This window comes from Mirounga leonina, unplaced genomic scaffold (assembly GCF_011800145.1).
Source record: "Mirounga leonina isolate KUSES-001 unplaced genomic scaffold, KU_Mleo_1.0 Mir_199, whole genome shotgun sequence".
In the NCBI taxonomy this organism is placed as follows: domain Eukaryota; kingdom Metazoa; phylum Chordata; class Mammalia; order Carnivora; family Phocidae; genus Mirounga; species Mirounga leonina.
Genome location: NW_023270498.1, coordinates 12,425,903 through 12,449,354, shown reverse-complemented (window position 1 = coordinate 12,449,354; position 23,452 = coordinate 12,425,903). Strand labels below are relative to the sequence as shown.

The window sequence follows — 23,452 nt, the reverse complement described above, 5'->3', positions numbered from 1 at the left end:
CTTTCTTTGATCTCCTGTTGAGTTTGTAGGTGTTCAGAATGGTTTGATCCCTATCCAGCTGAATTCCTGAGAGGAGACGAAATCCAGGTCTCCTACTCCTCCGCCATCTTGCTCCGCCCCCCGGGTCTTTTTCTTTTTTCTTTTTTTTTTTTTAAAGATTTTATTTATTTATTTGAGAGAGAGAGAATGAGATACAGAGAGCAGGAGAGGGAGAAGCAGACTCCCCGCTGAGCAGGGAGCCCGATGCGGGACTCGATCCCGGGACTCCAGGGTCATGACCTGAGCCGAAGGCAGTCGCTTAACCAACTGAGCCACCCAGGCGCCCTCTTTTTCTTTTTTAAAAGGAATTTCTTTAGAATTATTTGGTCAAAGGTACATATTTAAAGTTATATACATATGTAGCATAATTATTAATAATATATTTTATATATTTATCTTATATATTTATAGAGTTATATGTATATTTACATATATATATATAAATACACACACACACAGACATCCTTCCCAAAGAGTTATATAAATTTTGAGCCTTACCTTCGAGGTAAATATTATGGGTCTGCTTTCACTCTTGAAAGATGTGCCTTATTTAAGAATATACATATTTAGAAATGTCGTAATTAAAATCTGTTATTTAATTGTTGTCTTAGGCATACAGTACCTTATTGCTTGACTTTGTTTAACTAGGATGGCTGTTTTCCAATTAAGTATATTTGTTTAGGACTAAATTGGAGCTTTAGGAAAAGAATTTTCTGAAGGCCCTACCTCTGGGAAAAAAGGGCTTCACAACTTCTTTGAATATATATAATTTTTACCTCATACAAGTAGAAGGTGAGATTTAGAATCCAGCTCTCTCACTAGAATGCTGTTCTATAGGTCCAGTTTGTGGGTGTGTTGTACAAGGGAGATTTCCTGATGTAAAGAAGGCTTTATATAACAAAATAATAACAATTATAGCTAAATGATTTAATGCTAACTGTGTGCCAAAAGCTGTTCAGGGCTTTATAAATATCTTATATAATCATCTCAGTAACCTTTGAAGCAGGTACTATTAGGTACTATTAACCTTTGCAGGTTATCAAACTAACTTGAAAAAGATACTCACCAAACACTGAGCAGTTGGCAAGTCGAAGAGCTAGAATTTGAACCCAGAAAGTCTATTCCAGAGGCTATATACCCTTAGCTGCTATGCTAGGATTTTCTCTCTTGCTAGGATCCTGTGTGGAGTTTATTCATATTAAACTTTAGTCTGTGATGCCTAACAATGGTTACTCCAGTTCAAATAAAATTCATTGAGCGCTTGCTGTGTGCCAAATAGTGGATAAGCACCTCAACATATATATTTTTTTAACCAACACTTAGTAATACCTATCTATTCCAGGTGCAGGGGGTAGGGATATGAAAGAAGTGGGTGGTCCCTTTTCTCAGGGACTTGATTATATGTCCACAGATGAGTAGAAACCAATGTGATACATGATTTAATAGCGTAGGATTAGAAGAGGAAGCACAAAGCTGTTCTGGGCCGGCAAAATAGGGTGACATGAGTTAGTACCATCTAAGTAGTCTTCTAGGATATGTGTTTGCAATGAAGAAAAACATTGGGATGTGTGTGTGTGGGAGGTAGAAGCATGTTAAAAGCCAAGATGGTTTGAAAGAGTGTGATGCTCAGGAATCTGGAAGTGTTCATGCTACCTTTTGGTGAGATGTGACTGTAGAGTCGTCCAGGGGAAAAGGTGTAAGGGTTGTTAGACTTTATCCTATGGATCCACCTACAGGTGTCAGGCAGATAATCAGACTAGGTAACTGGGAGTAGGGAAAACAGGAAAGCATATGCCTCAGCTGAAGACAATAGCAGCCTCTCAGCTCACGTAGGTTAGATCCAGGCTTTCCAGACCCTTTCGCTTTTTGTGAAAATTCACAAATCCAGATATATATGTAAAATCTCCACGTTTTCTGTCTTGGCCAGCAAGATTGAAAATGATGATGATGATGATAAAATATTGTGCAAGCCAGAGAAGACTGCTTGGGTGCATGCTCTGCTAAGCATGGAAGGACATAGAGCAGGGGAGGACATGGTCAGATCTGAAGTCTAAAGACTCAGTTCAGATGGTTGGTGGTGGTGATGATGCATGAGGCCCATGGGGAGACCCATTCAGAGACTCTTTAGTGGTCCAGGCAGGTGGTTCTGAAGTCTCGACTTATGGCTGTCTTCAAAAAAAAAGGAGTGAAGGGGCATATTTGAGAACTGATAGGACTTGGTCATGAATTTAACTCGACTGGGAGAGAGGTGGCCGGGCGTAAGACTGAGAAAAAGTCAAGGAGACTCTCCAGTTAGGAGACATATGGGGCTGAGCGGGTGGGAATTCAGAGGAACAGGTTTGAGGTAGGGTGACAATAAGTTTATTTGGACTTGGTGAACTTGAGAGTCTTTCAGGGCATTTAGGTAAAAATAGTTTAATTCATCCAATTCTCTTAACAAGGCGATGAGGTAGATCACATTAGCCTAGTTTTTAACAGTGTAGGAGTTGAAGTCCAGAGAAGTGGAAAAAACTTTGTCCAAGTCTGTAGCCTGGTTCGTGGCAGTGCCGAGGATTGGTCAGTGTTCCTGCCCCTAGTCACCATGGCTTTCAGACAAGATCAAGATCTTTTGAAATTACCTGTCAAATGTTCATCATTTCCTTATCGGAGTTTCTGAGTACTCTGACGTTATAGGGAAATACAGATCATTCACAAAGCATGCCTTCATACATTAAGGAAAAACTTGGGAAAGTCAAGATTCAGGAGTCCTCAGAAAATAACTGTGTGCTACCAGTGAACCAAATGATACGCATCTTCGTTTATGTGGTGCATACCCCCATCAACCTGAACCTTGGCTCAGGTCACTTGCATCAACAAATCACTGAAGCGGAAGACAGAAAAATTGGATGGGAAAACAGGATTTGGCTTTTTAAGTGTGTACCAGGTTATTACTGAAAATGCCAAAGCTAGTTCCAAAAGAGTGCAAAATAGGATCGAAAAAGAATATTCCTTCATGAAAATAATTTCAATAAAATGCCAGCTAGTTGATTGACGTCTATATGCTGCTCACAACATTGCTGTCTCCCTTATGTAGGACCTCTGAATCTCGTTTGGATTTACAACATTAGGCAAGCATTTTGGCGGGGGGGAATGTTGCTTAAACAGGGGTACATGAACTAAACAACGAATTCTAGCTCCTGAGGATCTATCTGGATGTAACAGAAGAGCTAGATCCAGTGCATCCCAAGACAGCTGTAACAGATGAGCATAAACTGGATGGCTTAAAATAACAGATATTTATGCTCTGACAATTCTGGAGGCCAGAAATCCAAAATCAAGGTGTTGGCAGGACCCTGCTCCCACTGACAGCTCTAGGGGAGAACCTTCCTTGCCTCTCCCAGCTTCTGGTGGTTCCAGGTGGTCCTTGGCTTGTGGCCACTTCACTCCATCCTCAGCCTCTCTCTGGTCACATTGTCACCTCCCCTTTGGGGTGTTGACATTAGCTTCTCTTGCCTGTCTTTTATAAGGACACTTGTGATGGCATCTGGGGCCCACCCAGATAATCCAGGGTAATCTTGGCACTTTAAAGTGTGCAATAACTCTTTTTTCCAAATAAGCTCATGTTTGTAAATTCTGGGCATTAAGGGCTTGATATCACTGGCAGGCCATTATTCATACAGTATAATGGTTGATTCAAGGACTAAGCTAAATAAGTTGTGTGTTTGACCACAGGGCTCAGGTCTAAAGGAAAATCTTCATTGGGAACAGAAGCGAAATGTCCAAATCAGACTAGTGGTGTCAAGTCCAAAAGACAAAGCATGGTTACAAGTAGAAAGATCACATGGCTAGAATTCAGAAGCCGGTGTTTCCCATGATACTCAAGTGAAGCAAACCACTTTTCCGGTGCTCCATGGGGATGTGACACTACCATGACTATCCAGGCTGACAAATGTGTGTATGAGGCAAGTTGATAACATGTGATTGCAATTATGAGCCATTGGATGCAAAAAATCAGCTGGGAAAATGAATGTGTCTGAAAGGGGCTCAGGCCCAACTCTCAACTGGGTTCACGTCTCTCTCTTCTGGTTTCTATGTATCACCATCCCTACCCTCCACCCCATATCCAATGAATTCAAGCAACAATCATGTATACGTGACTCAGCCCTTTCTGGCTGATAAAATCTTTTGGCATATCCCAAGGGTCTTTGTCCACAAAGTCTTTGTCTTTATCCACAGAGTTATCAGTGACCCAGCTCATACATATGGATATTATCTCCCCCAGCCCCTCATCATACAGACTCCTTTCTAAAATACTTCTCCTTTTCTCTTGCCTCAGAGCAAACTTGCATCTGCCTCCGACAAGCAAAGTATTTCCACCCCACCACAAATTCCCCCTGAAAACCAACCCAAAATGTAAAATGAAAATGCAGAATTTATTCAGTTTTTTAGAACTACCACTTTAATTGCTTTTGTCTTAGAAACATGCTAATTGTCATAGTGGTTCTGCTCTTTTCTGAATCTGAGCAAATTCTGTGATGGATGAATCACGTGCAAGAGGAGATGGTGTGCAGCGTCCACAATCTGTCCGTGGCCACAGGACTGCTGTCGGATTGCCTCTTGGGTGGTTATAGTTCTGTTCCCCAGGATGGCTGACATCAAGTAAACAAATGATATTGCTTCCTCGTGGCAGAGGACTGAGTAATCCTCACATTTATCAACTGTGGTTCTGCTCTGTGGATGTTCAGATGTCGTGTGTGTGCCACGACATTCCTCTGTGGTTTCCTGATGCTGGAAATCTTTCCTGGTCAAACTAATATCATACTGTATCGAGAGTGATAACGAGTCAAACATATTTGGCATGCGTGACTTTATTCAAGAAATTCTTAAGGAAGCAGATGCCAATGCTTTGTTATGTCCCACTGTCCTTCATATTCCTGCGCACTTAGTAAGGAAAAGCTTTATTACACCGAATAAAGAGATGCCTTATTGTAATTAGCTCCCAGAGGAGATTTGATCTCAATAGACTTACAACACACTACCATCAAAGAGACAGAAAGGACGCCCTCCATAATATATTGCTTCTGTCTCACTATACCTGAGCTTCCAGGCAGCACTCGAGACAACAGGAGAAATGACAAATGGCCAGTGGCAATCATTTGGAATATTTGGTGTCCCCAGTGATTCCTTCTCCTTACATCTGTGTTGCACTCAGGTCAAGAACACTAGAATCTTATTTTAGTGGGGAAAGGTACCAAATGCTTAAGAGACGGCACAGTGTGCTGGAAAAAATATATGCTTTGCTGTCAGAGAAGCATGAGGATGCTGTTTTTGTTTTTGTTTTTTTTTTTAATTCCTGTCTGTTAATGGTATTAAAGTCATTTTACCTCTCCAGGCCTGCTTCTTCATCTATAAAATGGAAATAATACCACCCACTTCCCTGGGCTTCTGTATGGATAACATGAGCCAAGGCGTGCAGATTGCCCCGTGGATGGTAGGCAGGTGCTAAGCTCTCACACTCACCCCGTCCTTTACATTCACGCTGGCTGGGCTGTTGAACCCTGACACATCACTTAGAACACTGTGCCCACTCAGAGAGTCCACGTAAAATTTTTTGTTGCTGTGCTATATTTTTATCCAGCTGACTTTTTTCCTTGTCACACTCGTTTGCTACTTTGGTCCCTGAAAGAGTAGAGTGGCTGGCAGTGATTCACATTTAAGTGATGATTTCTTGACCAACAAATGTTAATAAGAAATATGATGATTTCCATGGCTGCTGAAAGCAATCAAGAACTACTCATTAAATAAATTAGATCAGGTTATGCACCTTAGGCTGTGCATCCAAATCTTTGCCTAACATCTTCAGAGTGTCCAGGAAGAAGAGGACTGTATCCAGTAAGAGAGATGACACATTTCAAACCTCCTGACCTGGGGCACCTGGGTGGCTCAGTTGGTTAAGCGTCTGCCTTTGGCTCAGGTCCTGATCTCAGGGTCCTGGGATCAAGCCCCACTTCCGGCTCCCTGGCTCCCTGCTCAGCGTGGAGTCTGCTTCTCCCTCTCCCTCTGTCCCCACCCCCTTCAACCCCTGCTCACGCTCACATGTGCTCTCTCTCTCAAAAAACAAACAAACAAACATTAAAACCTCCTGACCTGTTCTTAAAACTAATCAAAACTCAGTTTTCCCACTGGAAAATTGGGAGGTTCCTAAGAACAAAGGATTTGGTTCTTGCTACATGAAGACAGCACACACAACCACCCTGCCGATGACCTCAGGGAATGGCTCCTTTCACAGGGCTGGAACGAGCAAATGGTTTCTCAAACCCCACCAAAGTTTGTGGCAACTGGTTCTGGGATAATTTCATTAAAGGCCCCATTGCCAAGGAGGACTGAGTTAAAGATCTAAGTCCGGACTTCTAATATCCTGACTTTCAAGTTCATAAATCACCTTTATATTTCACTGGATTCTGTTGTATTTCCTTTTCCATTTACTAGTTGTTATTTCTCTTATTCTTGGGGCTAATTAATCTTGGGAAAGTTGGAGCACCAAATTAAGCCTGAAAAATGTAGCTTAGAGATGTCTAGAGGAATGTTACATAGTGACATCCAGAGGATGGATGACAACAGAGAACCTCTCTTTCTGTCAATGTGGAGGATTGTGTGACCTGAGAAATCCTGCTGGTACAAAAGTCAGTAGAAAACATGCACACAAAGAAGCATGCACTGGACCAACACTGGCTAATACCCATCGGCTTAGAACTTGGCCTTGATGGGCCTTACCAAATGGGGTTAGGACAGAAATCCTGAAGCACATGCTGGATGGGACAGTGGACTTCTGAATAAAACTTGACATCCCAAAGTCAGCATTCTCAGTGGGTGAACTAGGTGAAAAATAAAACAAAACAAATAAATTTCAAACCCTTCAATGAATGAAGAGGGGAACAGTTGGGAGTCTAGCCTGTCTTAACTTTGGTTCTTGGAGGAAAGATATAAAGAGAAAATCTCTCATGAATGTCTTAGCCACAAACCTACCGTTCTGCATATAGGGCAAGAATTAATCCCACTGGGGGACCCAAAACATATAAGCATAAAATTTAATTTAATGTTGGTGTTGCCCCTGAACACTGACTTGGGAGAAGCAAATACAAATCATCTTTGGATAAAGCACAACTGCATGACAGACAAATTAAATAGTAGATTAGATGTAGCATAAGAGAGGATTTGTGATCTGATACATAGATATGACTAAATTAATTAGAATTCACCCAGAGAGACAGAGCAAACGTAAGAGATTCAGAGACCTATAGAGTGATCAAGTTCAAAGCACAGCTAATGTGTGTCTAATATATATCTAATTGGAGTTCCAGGAGAAGCTAGAGAGAATTGGTAGAGGCAATATTTGAACGTGGTTGGGAATTTTTCCAGAGCTTGTGAAGACCTAATTCCTCAGAGTCATGAAGTTCTAAAGACAAAACAGATTACATAAAAATTGCAAAGCTTTCATAAAATGCAAGTGAGGCTGAGACTGATGCTAGGAAACCAAAAACAGACAGAGGATGTTTAATCAGCCAGGTTACCTACACAGGCATGACCATTAGGCCTGTAGCTCACTTCTTAAAAGCAACAATGAAGATCACAGACTGTGGAAGAATATCACCAATGTGCCAACAGAAAATAACCATCAGCTTAGGAGTATATAACCAGTATAGATATCATTCAGAATGGCGGCAAAATAAAGTAACGTCTAGGAAGATAAAAACAAAGAGGATTTATTATGAACAGATGACTAAGGAAATTCTACACTTGATCTTAGCCAAAAGGCCGAGAAAAGACTGACTAAGGAAATTCTAAAGAACATCTCGTAGTAGAGGGAATACAACTACTGAAGGAAGGTCTATGATAAAAAAAAAAAAAAGTGAGCCAAAAATATGGCAGACATGTAGTAAGCTAAAAATATATATGAAAAAGATAGTGAAATTGTCTAATTTTTTTATTAAAAAAAGAGAACTGAAATATTGAGCAACAAGAACATTGAATTATTGTTCCCACGCTATGAGGCACCCACAGCATCCTAGTGAACACGCAGGGGAACCAGAAGTTTCTAAAAGTTTCTAGGGAGATATAGCAGCATCTGTTGGATGCAGCATGGAATGCTAGCTCAAGGCAGTTCACGGTTTCAATATTGAATTCACTATGTTCCTTTTGATTACATCTTATCTGTATGAAACTGAGTTTTCCGATGGATGTTTCTATGAAAAAAAAAAAAAAACAAACAAACGAATACCAAGAGAAGATACATACTTAACAAGAAATAAGGGCGGAAGTACATGATTTTATCCCAAGATTTGAGAAGTCATGCAGTACCAAAAAGTGCACACGTGCTACAAGAAAGTAATTGTGGTTATTTAAGAATGAAACAAAATTATTATTTCTTCTTTCAATTTACGTCTATTACTTTTTTCAAATAGCTCCTAAGTTATTAGGATATAAAAACATGATAAGTTGTTTTGACCTAATTATTTAATAAACAAAACAAAATTAGTTAATAAAACCAAAGATTCTTCTTTTTGCCTAGGGGTACTGTGGAGAAATTACTGAGACGATACAGACACAGGGAGTGGAGAAAGTTTGGGAACATCCAGATTTTAAATTAGCATAGGGGGATATATATGTACAATGGAATGTTATGCAGCCATCAAAAAAATGAAATCTTGCCATTTGCAACGACATGGATGGAACTAGAGGGTATTATGCTAAGAGAAGTAAGTCAATCAGAGAAAGACAAGTATCATATGATCTTACTGATACATGGAATTTGACAACCAAGGCAGAGGATTATAGGGGAAGGGAGGGAAAAATGAAACAAGATGAAACCAGAGGGGGAGAAAAACCATAAGAGACTCTTAATCTCAGGAAACAAACTCAGGGTTGCTGGAGTGGAGGGGGCTGGGAGGGATGGGTTGGCTGGGTGATGGGCATTCGGGAGGGTATGTGCTATAGTGAGCGCTGTGAATTGTGTAAGATTGATGAATCACAGACCTGTACCCCTGAAACAAAAAATTAGCATGGGGATAACTGGAGAGCTATTAATCAAATTTCTATTTTATTAATTTAAATGGGCATGTTAAAATTTGTAGAGGAACAGAAAAGCATAGATGTGTATCTCCCAAACTAGTAAATGTGGAAAATATTGAATGTGGGAAAACAATCTCAACTAATCTCAAATAAGGCAAGATGAGATTCTTTTTCTAAGTGTGACAAAAAGAAATCCCTAAATAAGATGCTAGAAATAAATTCAAACCTATTAATAATCCTGACTGGTGTAAATGCACTAAATCCTCCAGTTCAAAGACTGGCTAAATCCTGTGATTTTCTATTTTCAAGAGACTCACCTAAAACATAAAACTTAGAAAGGTTGATTGCAAAGGCACAAAATGATACATGAAGACAAAACAAACCAAAATGAAGCTAATGTAGCTTTAGTAATGTTAGTTCAGACTTTAAAACAAAATGCATTACTATAGAAGTCACCCCTTAATAATAAAAAGTTCAATTCACCAAAAAGATACAATAATTCTAAAATTATATAATTAGTAATGAACAATTTTAAGACAACAATTTTTGAAAAGTTAGTGGAGTAGTTAAACTCCTAGAAAATATGCATTATTGGAACTTACTCAAGAAAAAAGAATATCTAAATTTCCCGATTTTGAATAAAAGAATAAATTGATAATGAAAAACCTTCTCTCTAACAAAACACCAGTCCCAGAGAGTATGTGAGTGAGTTTCCACCAGATGTGAAGGACCAGATGTTCCAATCTTACAGAAATGCTTTCAGAAAATAGAAAAAGAAGGTTTACTCTAGTTCACTTTATAAAGCAAAGATTACTCTTTTTACTAAGACTCAACAAGAGCAATACAAGAAAGGAAAATTGCAGGCCAGTCTCATTCATGAAATAGATTCAAGAAAATGTTAAGGCATTAGCAAGCAAAACTCAAAAATTATTTTTTCTTGAAATGTGAGATTGATTCAGTATTAGAAAATTAATTCATTCCTCATATTAACAGATTAATGGGGGAAAATCATGTGATCCTTTTAATAAATGGATAAAAAGAATTTGATAAGAGCCAACATCTATGGTAAAAGTTCTCAAAAAACCAGGAATAGATTCTTTAGCCTAATACAGTGTGCCCACAATGCTTTGGTGCAAAAATAATGATGAAACATTAAGTACATTTCCTTTAAAATTGAGAACAAGAAAAAATTTTTTCTGCTAACACTATCAATCTATAGGTAGTCCTAGCCAATGATATAATGTAAGAAAACAGAATAAAAGGTATAAGACTTGGAAAAGAAAAATAAAACTAATTCAGAGACGATACCATTAATTTTATAGAAAACCAACAGAATCTACAAATGAGTTATTAATAAGAGTGTTTGCCAGATACAATTTTAAAGTAAATTTCGTTTCTATATGCTAGCAATAAACAGCAAGTTTTATTTTTAAAAAAGATCCCTTTTACCTTGGCAGCTAAAATGGACTGCTTTTGTAAGGGATAAATCTAATGAAAAATGTGCAAAGCCTTTATGAAAAATGCTAACACTTTATAAAACATATTAAAATGACTTAAATAAATTGAAATTATTAAAGTAAACGTTTAATGGGTAGTAAGATAATATTGTCATGATGTTATTTCTGCCCAGTAGGGTTTTCCTGGAAGCTGACAGGCTGACTTTAAAATTTATAGAGAAGAATAAAGGGCCAAGAACCCCTGACGACAAAGAACAAGGCAGGGGTGTGGTGGGGATCTTGCCAAGTGAAACACTGATCCTTATGATGAAAGCAAGGGATTTGGTCAGTGTGGTATTGGCCACGGGGTAGACAGATGTACCCACAGGACAGAACAGAGAGCCCAGAAGCAGCCCCAACATGTACAGAAATGATCTACTGCTGAGCTGGTATTACAGATTCATGAGGAAAGGAAGGACTGCTCAAAATTGTTCTGGGGGAAAAGTGAAATTGAATCCCTTTTCACATCATACACAAAATTCAACTCCAGTTTTTCCAAAAGCAAAATATGGAAGACCAAAATTTAAAAAAAAATTTATAAAACTTTATTTTAAGATAATTCTAGATTTTCATGCAGTTGTAAGAAATAGTACCCTTTACCCAGGTCCCCAATGGTAACATCTTGCCAAACTATCTTGCATCCTAACAACCAGGGTAGTAACATCGATACAGTCAAAAGATAGTGACGGTGCCATCACGAAATCACAAAATCCCTCCTTCTGCCCTTTAAAGCTGTTCAGCTGCCATCTTTCCTGAACCCTCTACTTCGAATCTATTGTCTGTTTCTGGACTTTCATCACTTCGAGAATGCTATGTAAATGGAATCATACACTATGTAATCTGTGGGGATTGGCTTTTTACACTCAGCATAATTCCTTTTTTTTTTTTTTTTTTTTGATATTATCTATTTGTCAGAGAGAGAGGAAGGAGCACGAGCTGGGGGAAAGGCAGAGGGAGAGAGATAAGGAGAAGCAGACTCACCACTGAGCAGGGAGCCTGACTCGGGGCTTGATCCCAGGATCCTGGGATCAGGACCTGAGCGGAAGGCAGACACTTAACCGACTGAGCCACCCAGGAGCCCCTCAGCACAATTCCATCAAGATTCGTCCAGGCTGTTGTGCGAATCAATAGCTTGTTCCTTTTTATTGCCTAGGAGTATTCCATACTATGGCTGTCTGCAGGGGGCTTCAGGACCCATCGGCTGAAGGACATTTGTATTGTTCTCAGTGTTGGGCTATTACAAATAAAGGTGCTATGAACATTCATGTGCAGATTTTTGTATGAACATAACTTTTCATTTGTCTGGGATAAAGGCTCAGGAGTGCAGCGGCTGGGTCGCATGCAACCGTAACTGTTTATATCTTTGCCTATTTTCTAACTGGATTTTTTTTTTTTTTTTTACTGTTAAGTTGTGAGTGTGATGTACACACACACACACACACACAAGATACTAGTCCTTTGTCAGATATATTGCTTGCAAATATTTCTCCCATTTTATAGCTTTCTTTCCATCCCTTTAACATGATCTTTGCTGAGCAATGTTGAAGATTTTTCCTAAGATTTTAGAACATATACCTTGAAGTCCATGATCCATTTAAGTTAATTTTTATATAAGGAAGGAAATTTAGGTTGAGATTTTTCTTTCTTCTTCTGATTGTTCCAGTACCATTTGTTTAAGAGGCTGTCCTTCCTTCATTGCATTTGCACCTTTTCCAGAATTATTTGGGCATATTTTGTGTGGATATATTTCTGAGTTCTCTATTCTATTCCGTTACATACTCTCTAAGTACCTATATGATATATAGGATCTATCTAGTATACCTTAATATCAGGTAGACTGATTTTCATTTTATTCTTATTTTCAAGATTGTTTATTCCAAGGTCTTCCCATATAAATTTTAGTATAAGATTTTTTACATCTACAAACAAACAAACAAACAAACCTCTGCTGGGATTTTGGTAAGAATTGCATTAAACCCATAGATAAATTTGAGGAGAATTGACTTCTTCACTATGTGGAGTTTTCAAATCTGAGAACATGGTACACTTCTCCATTTATTTAGGTGGCCTTTGATTTCTCTCATCAGCATTTTGTAATTTCTGGCATCCAGAGTCTATACCTGTTATGTTGGTATCTAAGCATTTCATTTATTTTTAGCAATTGTTAATGGCATTGTGTTTTTCATTTTGGTTTCCTCATGTTCGTTGTCGGTATACAGAAATGTGCTTGATTTTTGTGTGTTGATCTTGCATCCTGTGACTTCATTTATTAGTTCCAGAAGTGTTTTTGTATGTTCATTGGGATTTCTATGTGGACCATCAGGGCATCTGTGTGATTTCTTCCTTTTATTATATTTCTTTTATATTTCTCCCTTGTGCATTTGCTTATTTGTTATATTATTTTTCCCTTACAATCTGTATGCCTTAAGCGGATTATGCCTTTTTTCTGGATTTATTTTCATGGCTAGAACTTCTAGTATTATGTTGAATAAGAGTGGCGACAGCAGACATCCTTGCCTTGTTCTCAGTATTAGGCCAACAGCTTTCAGTTTCTTGCCATTAAATTTGATGTTATCCTTTAAGGGTTTTGTAGACAATTTCAATCAAGCTAACTAAGGTAATTCCTCTCAATCCTTGACTTGCTGTGAGCTTTTATTATAAATAGACCAATGTTTTAAAATTTTAGTAGGAAAATTTAGGAGACTCTCTGTGTCATCTAGAGTAGGGAAGAATTTTTTAAATATGTCATAAAAGATACAGAACATAAAAGGAAAATTCAATAAATTTCAGAATGCTGAAATTAAAAACTTCTGTTCATCAGAACACCACAAAATGAGTGAGAAATAAAGCCATAATATTGTCAATTTGTGTTTCAATGAAGGATTCATAACCAGAATACATAAACAACTCATGAACCAGTAAGAAAAGATAATTAAGCAAATAGAAGAAATACAAATGACTGGAACAAACATTTCACTGAAGGGGAAATAAAAAGCAGGGAAAATATATTCAGTCTCATTAGTAATCAAGGAAATGCAAGTTAAAGCTTCAGTAAGATGCCATTGCAAAGTGATTAGATTGGCAAACCCTGATAATAATCAAGTTTTGCTATCGTTGTAAAACAACTGAAAATAATATTCACTACTGGTGGGAATGCTGTCACCTAATATTAAAGATACACGTACCTGGTGTCTAAGTTTGGGCCCGAGAGCCATTGTTGCATGAAGAGATGTTAAGTATGACAGCCATGTTTGTTCTAGTAAAATAACTGGAAACAATGTAAGAGCAGAGTGAATTAATAAATTATGATATATCTATATAATGGCATAATTTACATTAGTGGCCATAATTGGCCCATGGCCACATACTACAAAATGGAGGAGTCTCAGAAACAATGTTAAAGAAAAAAAGCAAATCAGAGAAAAATACATACTCATGATTTCATTGATATACATATCTTATAAATGGGTGAGAATAGGCACTAAATTCTTAGAGATATAAACATACAGGATACAAGGATGAAAAAAGGGAAGGAAATAAAAAAAATCAGGAGATGATTATTTAGGGATAGAAGAGGGAGGAATTGGGACAAACCTGGGGCTGTAAACAGTTGGGTAATGTTCTTAAGTTTTTACGTGTACTCACTAAACTATACATACATGTTAGAATAGCTCTATAGATGACTGATATTCGTGGTTTTTTCATTAGAAAAAGGAGGGAAAAGGCTGTGTCATGTGAATTAGCACCAGAGTAAGTTTAGTGATAGCAGTTGTTTCAAAACGAATAAGAAAAACAAAAATGTCAACACTTAAATCCTCTCTCCATGATCTAAGTAAAGTTCGGAGTTTACTTGTTCATTTTTTTCATGAATTGTGTGTTGTGTGTGCGTTTGTTTTGTTTTCAGGAGAGTTGAATTACCTTTTAACATATTAGTTGTATGTCACGCCTTGAGTTACGTAACTTTCCCAATATGAGTCCACAGCTGTTTTCCTGTCAGGCTACAGGAATGACTGAGTGATAAAGGACAATGCAATGAATGAGATCACTGGAATGCTTTGTTGCTTTCTAAGATATTACTGCATGTTTTTGGAAATGGTTTCCTGAGTTTTCCCAATGAGGAAGAATGCTATGATTATTTTCTTCAAGCGCAGTAGATTCACTTCACACGTATAATGCGCGTGCCCATTGTTTCCCGCGTTCCCCTTTCTGGCTTTTCTTCACTCTTAATGACCATGGTCCTCATGGAGCTTCTCAGCTTGGCCTCTGCAGTGTTTTCAGATGTGTGCACTATACCTATGGCAGATTCCAGATACTTGGAAAGCTTTAGGAAACTGAGGGAATTGAAGCAAGGCAACACTGGAACTTGATAACTAGTTCCTACAAATAAATATATTTTGGGAAGCCAGCAAAACATTTTCATGTCTAGAGAAATCTAGGGATTTATTAAAAGCTTAAAAGAGACAACACCCTCCAGTCCTGCCTCCCCCGCATTAAGTGATGAAACCAAAAGGAATCACTTGCTATGTAGTTAATTCAATTTAATTAATTAGTTAATTAAATAAATGAATGAATAAATGTAGTTCAATAAACCCAATAAAATATTATTTAGCATCTATCAGATAGTGCCAGATAATGTTCAAGGCACTGGGGATATAGCAGAGAATTAAACAGATATTTTTAAGTAATAATAACAGTCCAGTGGATAACATTTAATTAAAAAATCTCCCTTATAAGACTGTAAGCTTCTTGAGGGCAAGGACCTTGCTTGTTCTGAGACCTAGTTTTTCTCTCAGCACTTAATAATGCCTGGCACATTAATATGCATTTAGTGCTTATTATTGATTATGAATCATTACTGTTAATATGTTTAATATATGTTTGTCACATGAATGAATGTACCTTAAGGCCCTACAGCTTGTCCTTGGTGGAGCCAGAGTTTGAACCAAGTCTACTGATAATGATAATTAGTTGCCATTAATTTTGAGTTTACTCTGTCCAAGGTGCTGTGCTCACCGTTTTATACTTGTATCTTACTTAATCCTTACGAACTCCTGAGAAAGAGATATTATTGCTACCTTTTTACTGAGGAGGATTCTGAGCCTCATAGTACCTAAGTGCCTTGCCCAAGGTCACCTGCTGGGTCTGTCCCCTTCAAAATCTGAGCCAGGCTGGGGCCAAAATCCTTCCTCTTTTCACTGCCTTTGTATCTGTGGTAGACTTGGCTCCCTACAAGGGAGCAGTTCAGTTTATTAACTAATTGGGCCACACGATGCCAAGCAATCCGTTTGGCTGATTTTCTTTCCCCAGTGAATTGACTAATTTGTTTTACAGAATTGACCACATCAGCTAGTTATTTTAATGGTAAATCAAATTATGCTTGACTTTTTTTTTATTCTTAGTTACTGAGTCTCCAACTGGCTGAGAGGTTAGGGTCAGGCACACCTTGATTATAATCCAAAGTCAACCATTTATTAACTGTGAACCTTGGGCAAGTTCTCGACCTCTTTAGGCTTCCATCACCTTATCAGTAGAAATGCAGATGAGAGTAATTCCCACCTGGTCTAGTTAATGAGAGGATTGGGCGGAGACAGCTCTTTCCCTTTTAACACAATGCCTCACTCAGTCAACTGTGAGCTTTTGCTTCACAAAATTCTTAAGGAGTTTTGTTGGACAATGGCTGCTGGTATTATATTTATCCTTGCGATTGCTAACCTGATGTTTTATTTTGATACTATCTTTGTGCTATGCCTTTTACTGAACTCCTTGACCTAGGTCCTGCAGCTTCCTTCCAAGGTAGACCAAGTTACTTACTTGTTACTTACTGGATTTTGCTCCTTCATGTGGAGCTTAAACTGCTCTAAAAATTGGCTCAGGTCTCTTATTCCCAACCCTCCCTTCTAATTACAGGCACTTTGAATGCAAATTCATTCATTTTTTTACAGTCAGCCCCTTCCTATCGGCTAATATATAGGTGCTCTATGATGTTTGTTCAATGGAATGAATAGGTCATGTCTCTATTCATAGTTAGTGGTTAGGTCAGTTCTCTGTTGTGCAACATGCTTAATGTCATTGGTGGTATTATACTGATTTTTAATACGGTCTTTACACATACCATTTGTGTATGTCACTTAATGCCGGCAGTCTGTCTCTTTTCCTTTGTGTATGCTTTGCTACTTCTACTCTTGACCCAGAGCTCTTGCTTTCCTTAGAGATTTTCACCACCTATAGAGTGGGTATCGATTTTTTATTTTTTACATTTCTTTTCTTGCTAGTGCTGTACTATAGACTTGGTTTGCCATTCCTGCCCTAGGACTTTATCAAAAGACTTTTCCTACTTTCACTTAAACTTTTATTTCCCGCATCACTTTAAGGTATACATTTTACTCTTCCCCCTACCCCCCTTCATTAATACAGTACCATTTGACTCTGTCATTAGGCTGTCAATCCGTGAAACTCTTGAAGAAGAAAGAAAGACCTTATTTTAAATCGGCCTGATACTTTGCTAAAGAGGTTGTTGCACTCTCTACAATTCTATTCTTGTCAGGAATAGGCTTTTGAAATTATAAGGAGAAGAAATGAAATTTAGAAGAGCTACCCCACCATGAGAGATCTAGGGAGAATAAAATAAGGAAAAGAAGGACAACATCCACTGCAAAGTCTAGGGCAGTTTCCTTGCCTCATTTAAAAATAACTAAATGCGTACCCCAGATGCCCCAAATGGCCGGGCTGAGGGGTTCCAGGCATGACATTGCCTTAAGAGAAAATGGTGTCGGAGGTCCCTAGAGCTGAGGTCCCCATTTCATTGTGAGCGTTCAGAAAATGAAACGCTTTCCATCTGAATTTCTAGGGCTTGGGGTGTTGAGCCCGGGTGAGAAAAGGAATGGGGAACATTTAGTAACCATTCCCAAAGAAATGTTACACAAATGTTGGTGAGCGCCAAGGTCTTCCGTTTCCAATGAAGTTAGGGAAGACAATACGCTCGAAGTGCAGCAGGAGAGATTTATGCTAAAATTCAGACAGACTGCCTGGGTTCTGAGATTCTCGAAGATGTTACTAAGCAGAGCAGGACTCGCCCCACAAACAAGGCTGGAGAGTTTTCCAAGATTCCGAGTCATTAGGCAGGGTTTCCAGGGACAGCAGAGCTCCAGCTTCAATTGTTCCGCAAGATAATCTGACCTGATTCACGAAGGAAGCCTATGGAATTGTATTGACTTCAGATTTTCGGTAAAAAGGTGGGTGGTGACCAAGCAGGGGAATAAGTCCGTGCTTTCTGAAGATGGGGGCACCGGCTAGCCCATTTATTTCATAATTGTACAAATGCTACAGCAAATGAAAAAACGGCAATTAACCTCCTGTGCCAAGCATGAGACCAGTTTATATTTCTGCCTGAAACTGAATGATTTTCGATGCGAGGGAAGTGAGGAGGCTGGATTAAAAAGTTTCATGTTGGGAAGATCATATAGAGACAGTAATGAGGGTAGGGCCGAAGGAAGTACATTCTTTAAGCTGCTTCCCTGAAAAACTTCAGTCAGCTGCGAGCTTTTGCTTCACAAAACTTTGACATATGTCCCTTGACCTTTAGCAACTACCCTTTCACGTTTGACACTTAACGTTTCCTCCACGATTAAAATTCAGCGTTAATTAATTTCAACAGTATCAGTTAAGTTATATTTAGCTAAGAACACTCACTTTTGTCTTTTGTGAGTAGCACTGCAGTGTTATTACAAAGAGGTAGTCAGGAGGGCAACAGATATGAGAAGAGAAGAATGATTCAGTGTGCAGATAATTGTTTCGAGTGAAATTTAGCTTGGTATTTTTGTTCCTGTCCTCAGTAGAACTGAGATTTAGCACCTCGCCTTGGCATTTAGCCCCCGCCCCCACATAGGAGGAGGCTGTGCTGGGCGGGTGCTGAGAACGAGCCACACCAGAGTTAAATTATAGCTCAGTTCTAACACTGGCAAGAATTTTCTCTGGCCAGCTCCTGGGTGCAAAGCTGGTGATTCCAAAAGAGAGGCAAGGCATCCCTAGAAAGGATCTCCATATGGTGTGGCATCACCCTCTCTGAGGGGGGTTGACATGGTTGTTTAAAGAGCATCACCCCAAAGGTGGTGACCGTTCCCGAAGAAAACAGAGGCGCCCCAGAATATTGAGACAAAGCAGAGTTATACCTCTAACCTTAAAATGTCACCTGTGAGGTTGTCTTATTGGCTTATTCCATAAGGTGACCAAAAAGCTCACTGGAAATGGATAGAGCCCAAGAAATTTGACCTCTTTCCCTGGGTTGTCCAAGTGAGAAAACATTTTTATTAGTTTATTTATTCCATGCTCTTTTAACTCTGTGTGAAAAGACTATGATGAGGGTATGGATATGCAGATCTTGTTTTTACCTGCAGCTCAAAATCCTATAGAACCATTACAACTGCTGCTGTTTGGGATATTAGCATGAAATCCTGGTCCATAAGTTTTTTGTGCCCCTGAAACACTTCTGCCCTTTAGATCCCTTACAAAACAGGAAGAGAGAAGCTCTCCATTTGGTAGGCAGTACAGGTGAAGTAAATTCATGCATAAGTTGCCCTTATATGTCTAAGTGAACATTCAGTAATAGAAATAGTAAATTGAATTTTGGGGTTCTTTGAGACAGTATACCCAGGTAGCCTCCAGTTGTTAAAAAAACAAATAAACAAAGGAAACCAACTTTGTAGCATTTTCATTTGTGTTTGGCCAAATGTTTTGCTTCCCGTAATTCAAATTTTAGGTTCTAGAATCTAGTTCCATGCCCTCATCTCGTCCTCTATCTGTAGTTAGAGCACCCTCGATCCCTGGCGGATTCTGTATTCCTACCCACCCCATAGGAAAAATGAAACCAAGGATTTAGGTAATCAGTAATCAAGCAATTCAACATCAAGTCACATTTCTGCCGCCCAGGTCCTGATAGAATGTCCCTGTCCTAGTAACTGGCCTTGAGTCTTAACCCCGAGGTCAAGTCTACCTTGTGCTCTTGATGGGACGCCAAATACCTATCTTGGTCCCAGTGCATGGAAACCTAACCAGCCCTCTAGGATGGGGTCTCTGTTTTTATTTTCTTTTTTTCCTCACGTTTCTCCTTGCCAGCTCCACACCAACTCCTCGTTCTGAGATCAAGTCTGATAGTTATGGTCTTGTTACCACTGAAAACATGTCTGGTTTCCATCTCCTGTTCAAGCATTTGACCTGAGTCCACTCTGGGCTCCTGGATCTGCTTATTGCTGGTCACAGCAGCCCTGAGTCTGTCCACTTCCACCAGCCACTGGGCCTCCTAGTTACTCTGATTCACCTTTCAAACTGGACTGTCTCCCCACACCTTCCACTGCATAAATTGCCAGGAGCACATGTACTACCCCCGTGGGCTGCTCTGTTCCAGGTCCTGGTTCTTCTCCCATTCTGTCCTCCTGCAGTTGACTTTGGCCGTGTGTCCTGCAATGAGGTAATGCAGGAAGAGGCTGAGCTTTAGTATTTAGAGGATCAAACATAGATGAAAGGGGGAAACTCATACCCTATAGTTAGGAGCAAATAACATTTTTCAGGATGGGAAGACTTTATTAAAAAATGTAGTTTGCTAGTCCTGGAACCTTCTAATTCTTTTTGGCTTCACTTGGTTTCATAGAAGATGGAAATATTTTTATTTAAAATATTCACTTCCAAATTAAAATTCCAAACAGTTCTGTGTTTGCGAGATCTTCTCTTCAGTGGACCGAATAGGTGGCTTTTCGAACTCCCTCAGATTAAATAGTTTTATTTTGTAATTTATTTTTCTGTCTGTTTTTACATTTAAAGGTGTTACACAATGGCCTCATTATGGAGATGAAGCATCCAACCGTGGGGAAGATATCAGTGCCAGGTTTGAAAATTTTTGTCATTTTCCTTAATCCCTTCCTTCCTTCCTGAATTATTCCCTGTGCTGATCGCTGCAGGTAGCTGATGATCCCCCAAATGGTTTGTCGAGACATTATCCAACTTCTTCATCTGGATAAAAGGGAAACCCCTAGTTTCGTCACACCCACGAGCATGTGCCAAAGCTACAGAATTGTGTCTTGGCTCGAATAATGCCCGATTGCCCTGGTGACCCAAAATGCTCATATTATCTGACTCCATTTTGTGTCACCTTGTGCTCACAGAAGTACATAATGTAATTGCCAGAGATAAATAACCGTAGGTGTGGCACCTATTATGAAATGACACGTGGCCCATACATGAATGAGGACGGAAGCCAGGCACCATTGAGGTGGTATCTGGGAAAGCTACTGACTGCTGGCCAGGGCACTTTCCTTCTGGACTATGGTTGACAGTACGGATCTCAGCTTTGTAGATAAGGAAACTAAATGTTTTCACTTCACTCAGAATACATTGAATTTTTCTAACTTGACTCATACCAAACAAACGCACTGAGACATTTTGGTCTAAGCCAAAATGCCAACTTTTTCACTTCTGGGAGAGTTCTCTTTCTGGAAGCCAGAAGCCTCGTGCCTACTCTGAGAGCATCCAAAGTGTCGTGAGAGCTCATGACCAACCTACCGCCCCCCACAGACTTCACTTCTCTAATGATCATAATGTTATCATTCCTCAGATCTGTTATCTCTGCTCAGGGCACTACTGGGAAAACACACCACATTCTTGTTCATCAGGTCCCTGTTTCCTAGCCTATACACAAACCAGACATTTATTTCTGTCTCTTTTTCTAACAAAAGATAATGAAATTAGTTAGGACTTTGGTCATTGCTTACTTGAAACTATATGCTGGTTACCATGCTTGAAATTTGGGCATTCCCCAAAGCCCTCCCCCACCTCAGAAAAACAGCATAGAGCATTTACTTCTCTAGGTAGCGGATCACATTTATTGAATAACTGTTATTGTTAAGTTCATTCTAGGTATAATCTAATTTTAAGATTCAGGATCAGCTTGATAATAATGTCCCAGAACAGATCTGATTGTGGCCATCGGTATGAAAAGGATAAGATAAGAATAAAGCAAGTTGAAAGAGAAAATTCTGACATGCAGGGGTATAAGGAACACTGTACATGAATTAAGGAAGGTAAGAGAGAGAGCAGGTGTGAGCATGTCAGAGACTGGGACCATGTATTAACAGGGAAATACTAAATGGTGTAGGCAGGTGGTAGTGAGAAAAAGGCCTGTTGATAAAAGCTAAGAAAGTCACTTACTCATTCATATGACTGAGCGTATATCATGTGCCAGGCAATGCTTTGGGTCCTGGGAATGCAAAAATAATGGAGCTCGTACTTGATGGAAAGTCAAATAATAAAAGTAGCCAGCAAATGCTCCTGTAAGCGAAAGTCATGGTGAGTGCAAAGAAGAGGACACAAAAGATGGGTTGTCATGGAGAATAATGGAGGCAGATGGGACCTACGTTAGTTTGAGTGATCGGTGAAAGCCCGGTGACTTATCAGTGGAAAACTGTAGCATAATAAGAAGTTGACACATGAAGAGTAGGGGAAGAGTGTTCCAAGCAGAGGGACCAGCATGGGAGAAAACTCTGAGCTGGGTGTGTTTCGAGCCAATATGGCAGGTGAGGTAAGGGGCAGGAAGTCAGACTGGAGAAAGCAGAGCCTGAAGGCCCCACCAGAGGTGGTTTTACTCTAACTTGATGCAGGGGAGTGAAGTGGCATAATTTATAACTTAACGCAGGGAGTCATGTCAGGAAGTTGTGACGGGAGTTGAGTTGAGTTTGGGTTCATGGCAATAGTGATGATTAGACAGGAGCGGCTAAAACAAAACACTTAAGTACAGTGTTTTCAGTGTGAGGAGACATCAAAAAACCTTTTGTCTAGTCGTTTTGATTCTACTTTTTAAGCAGGGGAACTGATTTTCCAAGCGAAATCTCAATATTCTCAAGATCTAAGGCAGAGCAGAGTTTTGCTGGTGCAAGGTTAGCATCCAGCCGTTTAGCTTTCCTCCTCTGCTTCCATCATGCTGTCTCCTCCAAACACCTGATTGGAACCATGGGACCCCAAGAACATTCAAGAACATTACTGGTGTAATTTAATTCTACAAGTTTACAGATGAGGTTACAGTCATTAATATCCCCAACACATGAGAGGAAAGGGTAAACATTTGAAAGTTAATACAATTGTTAGTATAGTAAGGAGAAAAGTGAGTCAGCGGCCAACCTAGAAGGAACTCATTGGATGTAACACTCTCTAGATCAATCAGATGTGAATTTGCCGACTTTCCTCGTAAATGAGTGAACAATCAGTCTTGGGAAGAGAGAAATATTTTGTCAGATTCCTAAGGGAAAAGCATACCCTTTTTCTCATTTTAATGTTTTGTAAGTGTATCACTTGGCTATTGTCAGAATAATGCTGTGTAACAAATAACCACAAAATCTCAGTGCCATTCAAACAGAGGCATTTATTCATTCTATGCACATACACCAGGTAGGGGATAGCCAACCGAGGCTGGACTTGCCTGGGTGGCTTTTCTTCTGGGTGCAGTTCTGGCCAGGTGTCTCTGTGAGATGGACCCAGCTCTGCCTCATGTGTCGCTCACATTCTTCTTGTGGCAATGGCGAAAGAGCAAGAAGGCAAACAGAAACCACAGTGCATAACTCACAGACCCTTTTGTCCACATTCCATTGGCCAAACCAAGTTTTAGGTTGTGTCCCAAGGAGTGGGGAAATCTTTCTCTCTTTTTAAGAGAAACAGGAAAGCTATATGGTGAAAGAAAGCATGGGCACAAGGAGGGGCAAATAACTGGGGCCCAAAATTCAATTTACCACAATAAAATTCTCAGATCTACAGCTATCTTTTTTTATCTGTTATTTTTATCTTTATTTCTCTTTGGAAAATTCTATTTTTGTTTCTTCTGTTTCTATTGA

At 39.4% G+C, this 23,452-nt stretch overlaps 1 protein-coding gene across 1 annotated transcript in view; it reads left to right on the top strand.

The window, feature by feature from the left end:
• Positions 1-23,452, top strand: part of SUGCT (succinyl-CoA:glutarate-CoA transferase) — a 780,750-nt gene that overhangs the window by 631,344 nt on the left and 125,954 nt on the right. Inside the window, exon 13 of the mRNA XM_035026545.1 lies at positions 20,397-20,460. Within this exon, the coding sequence (XP_034882436.1) occupies positions 20,397-20,460 (64 nt within the window). The remainder of the gene's footprint in view (positions 1-20,396; positions 20,461-23,452) is intronic.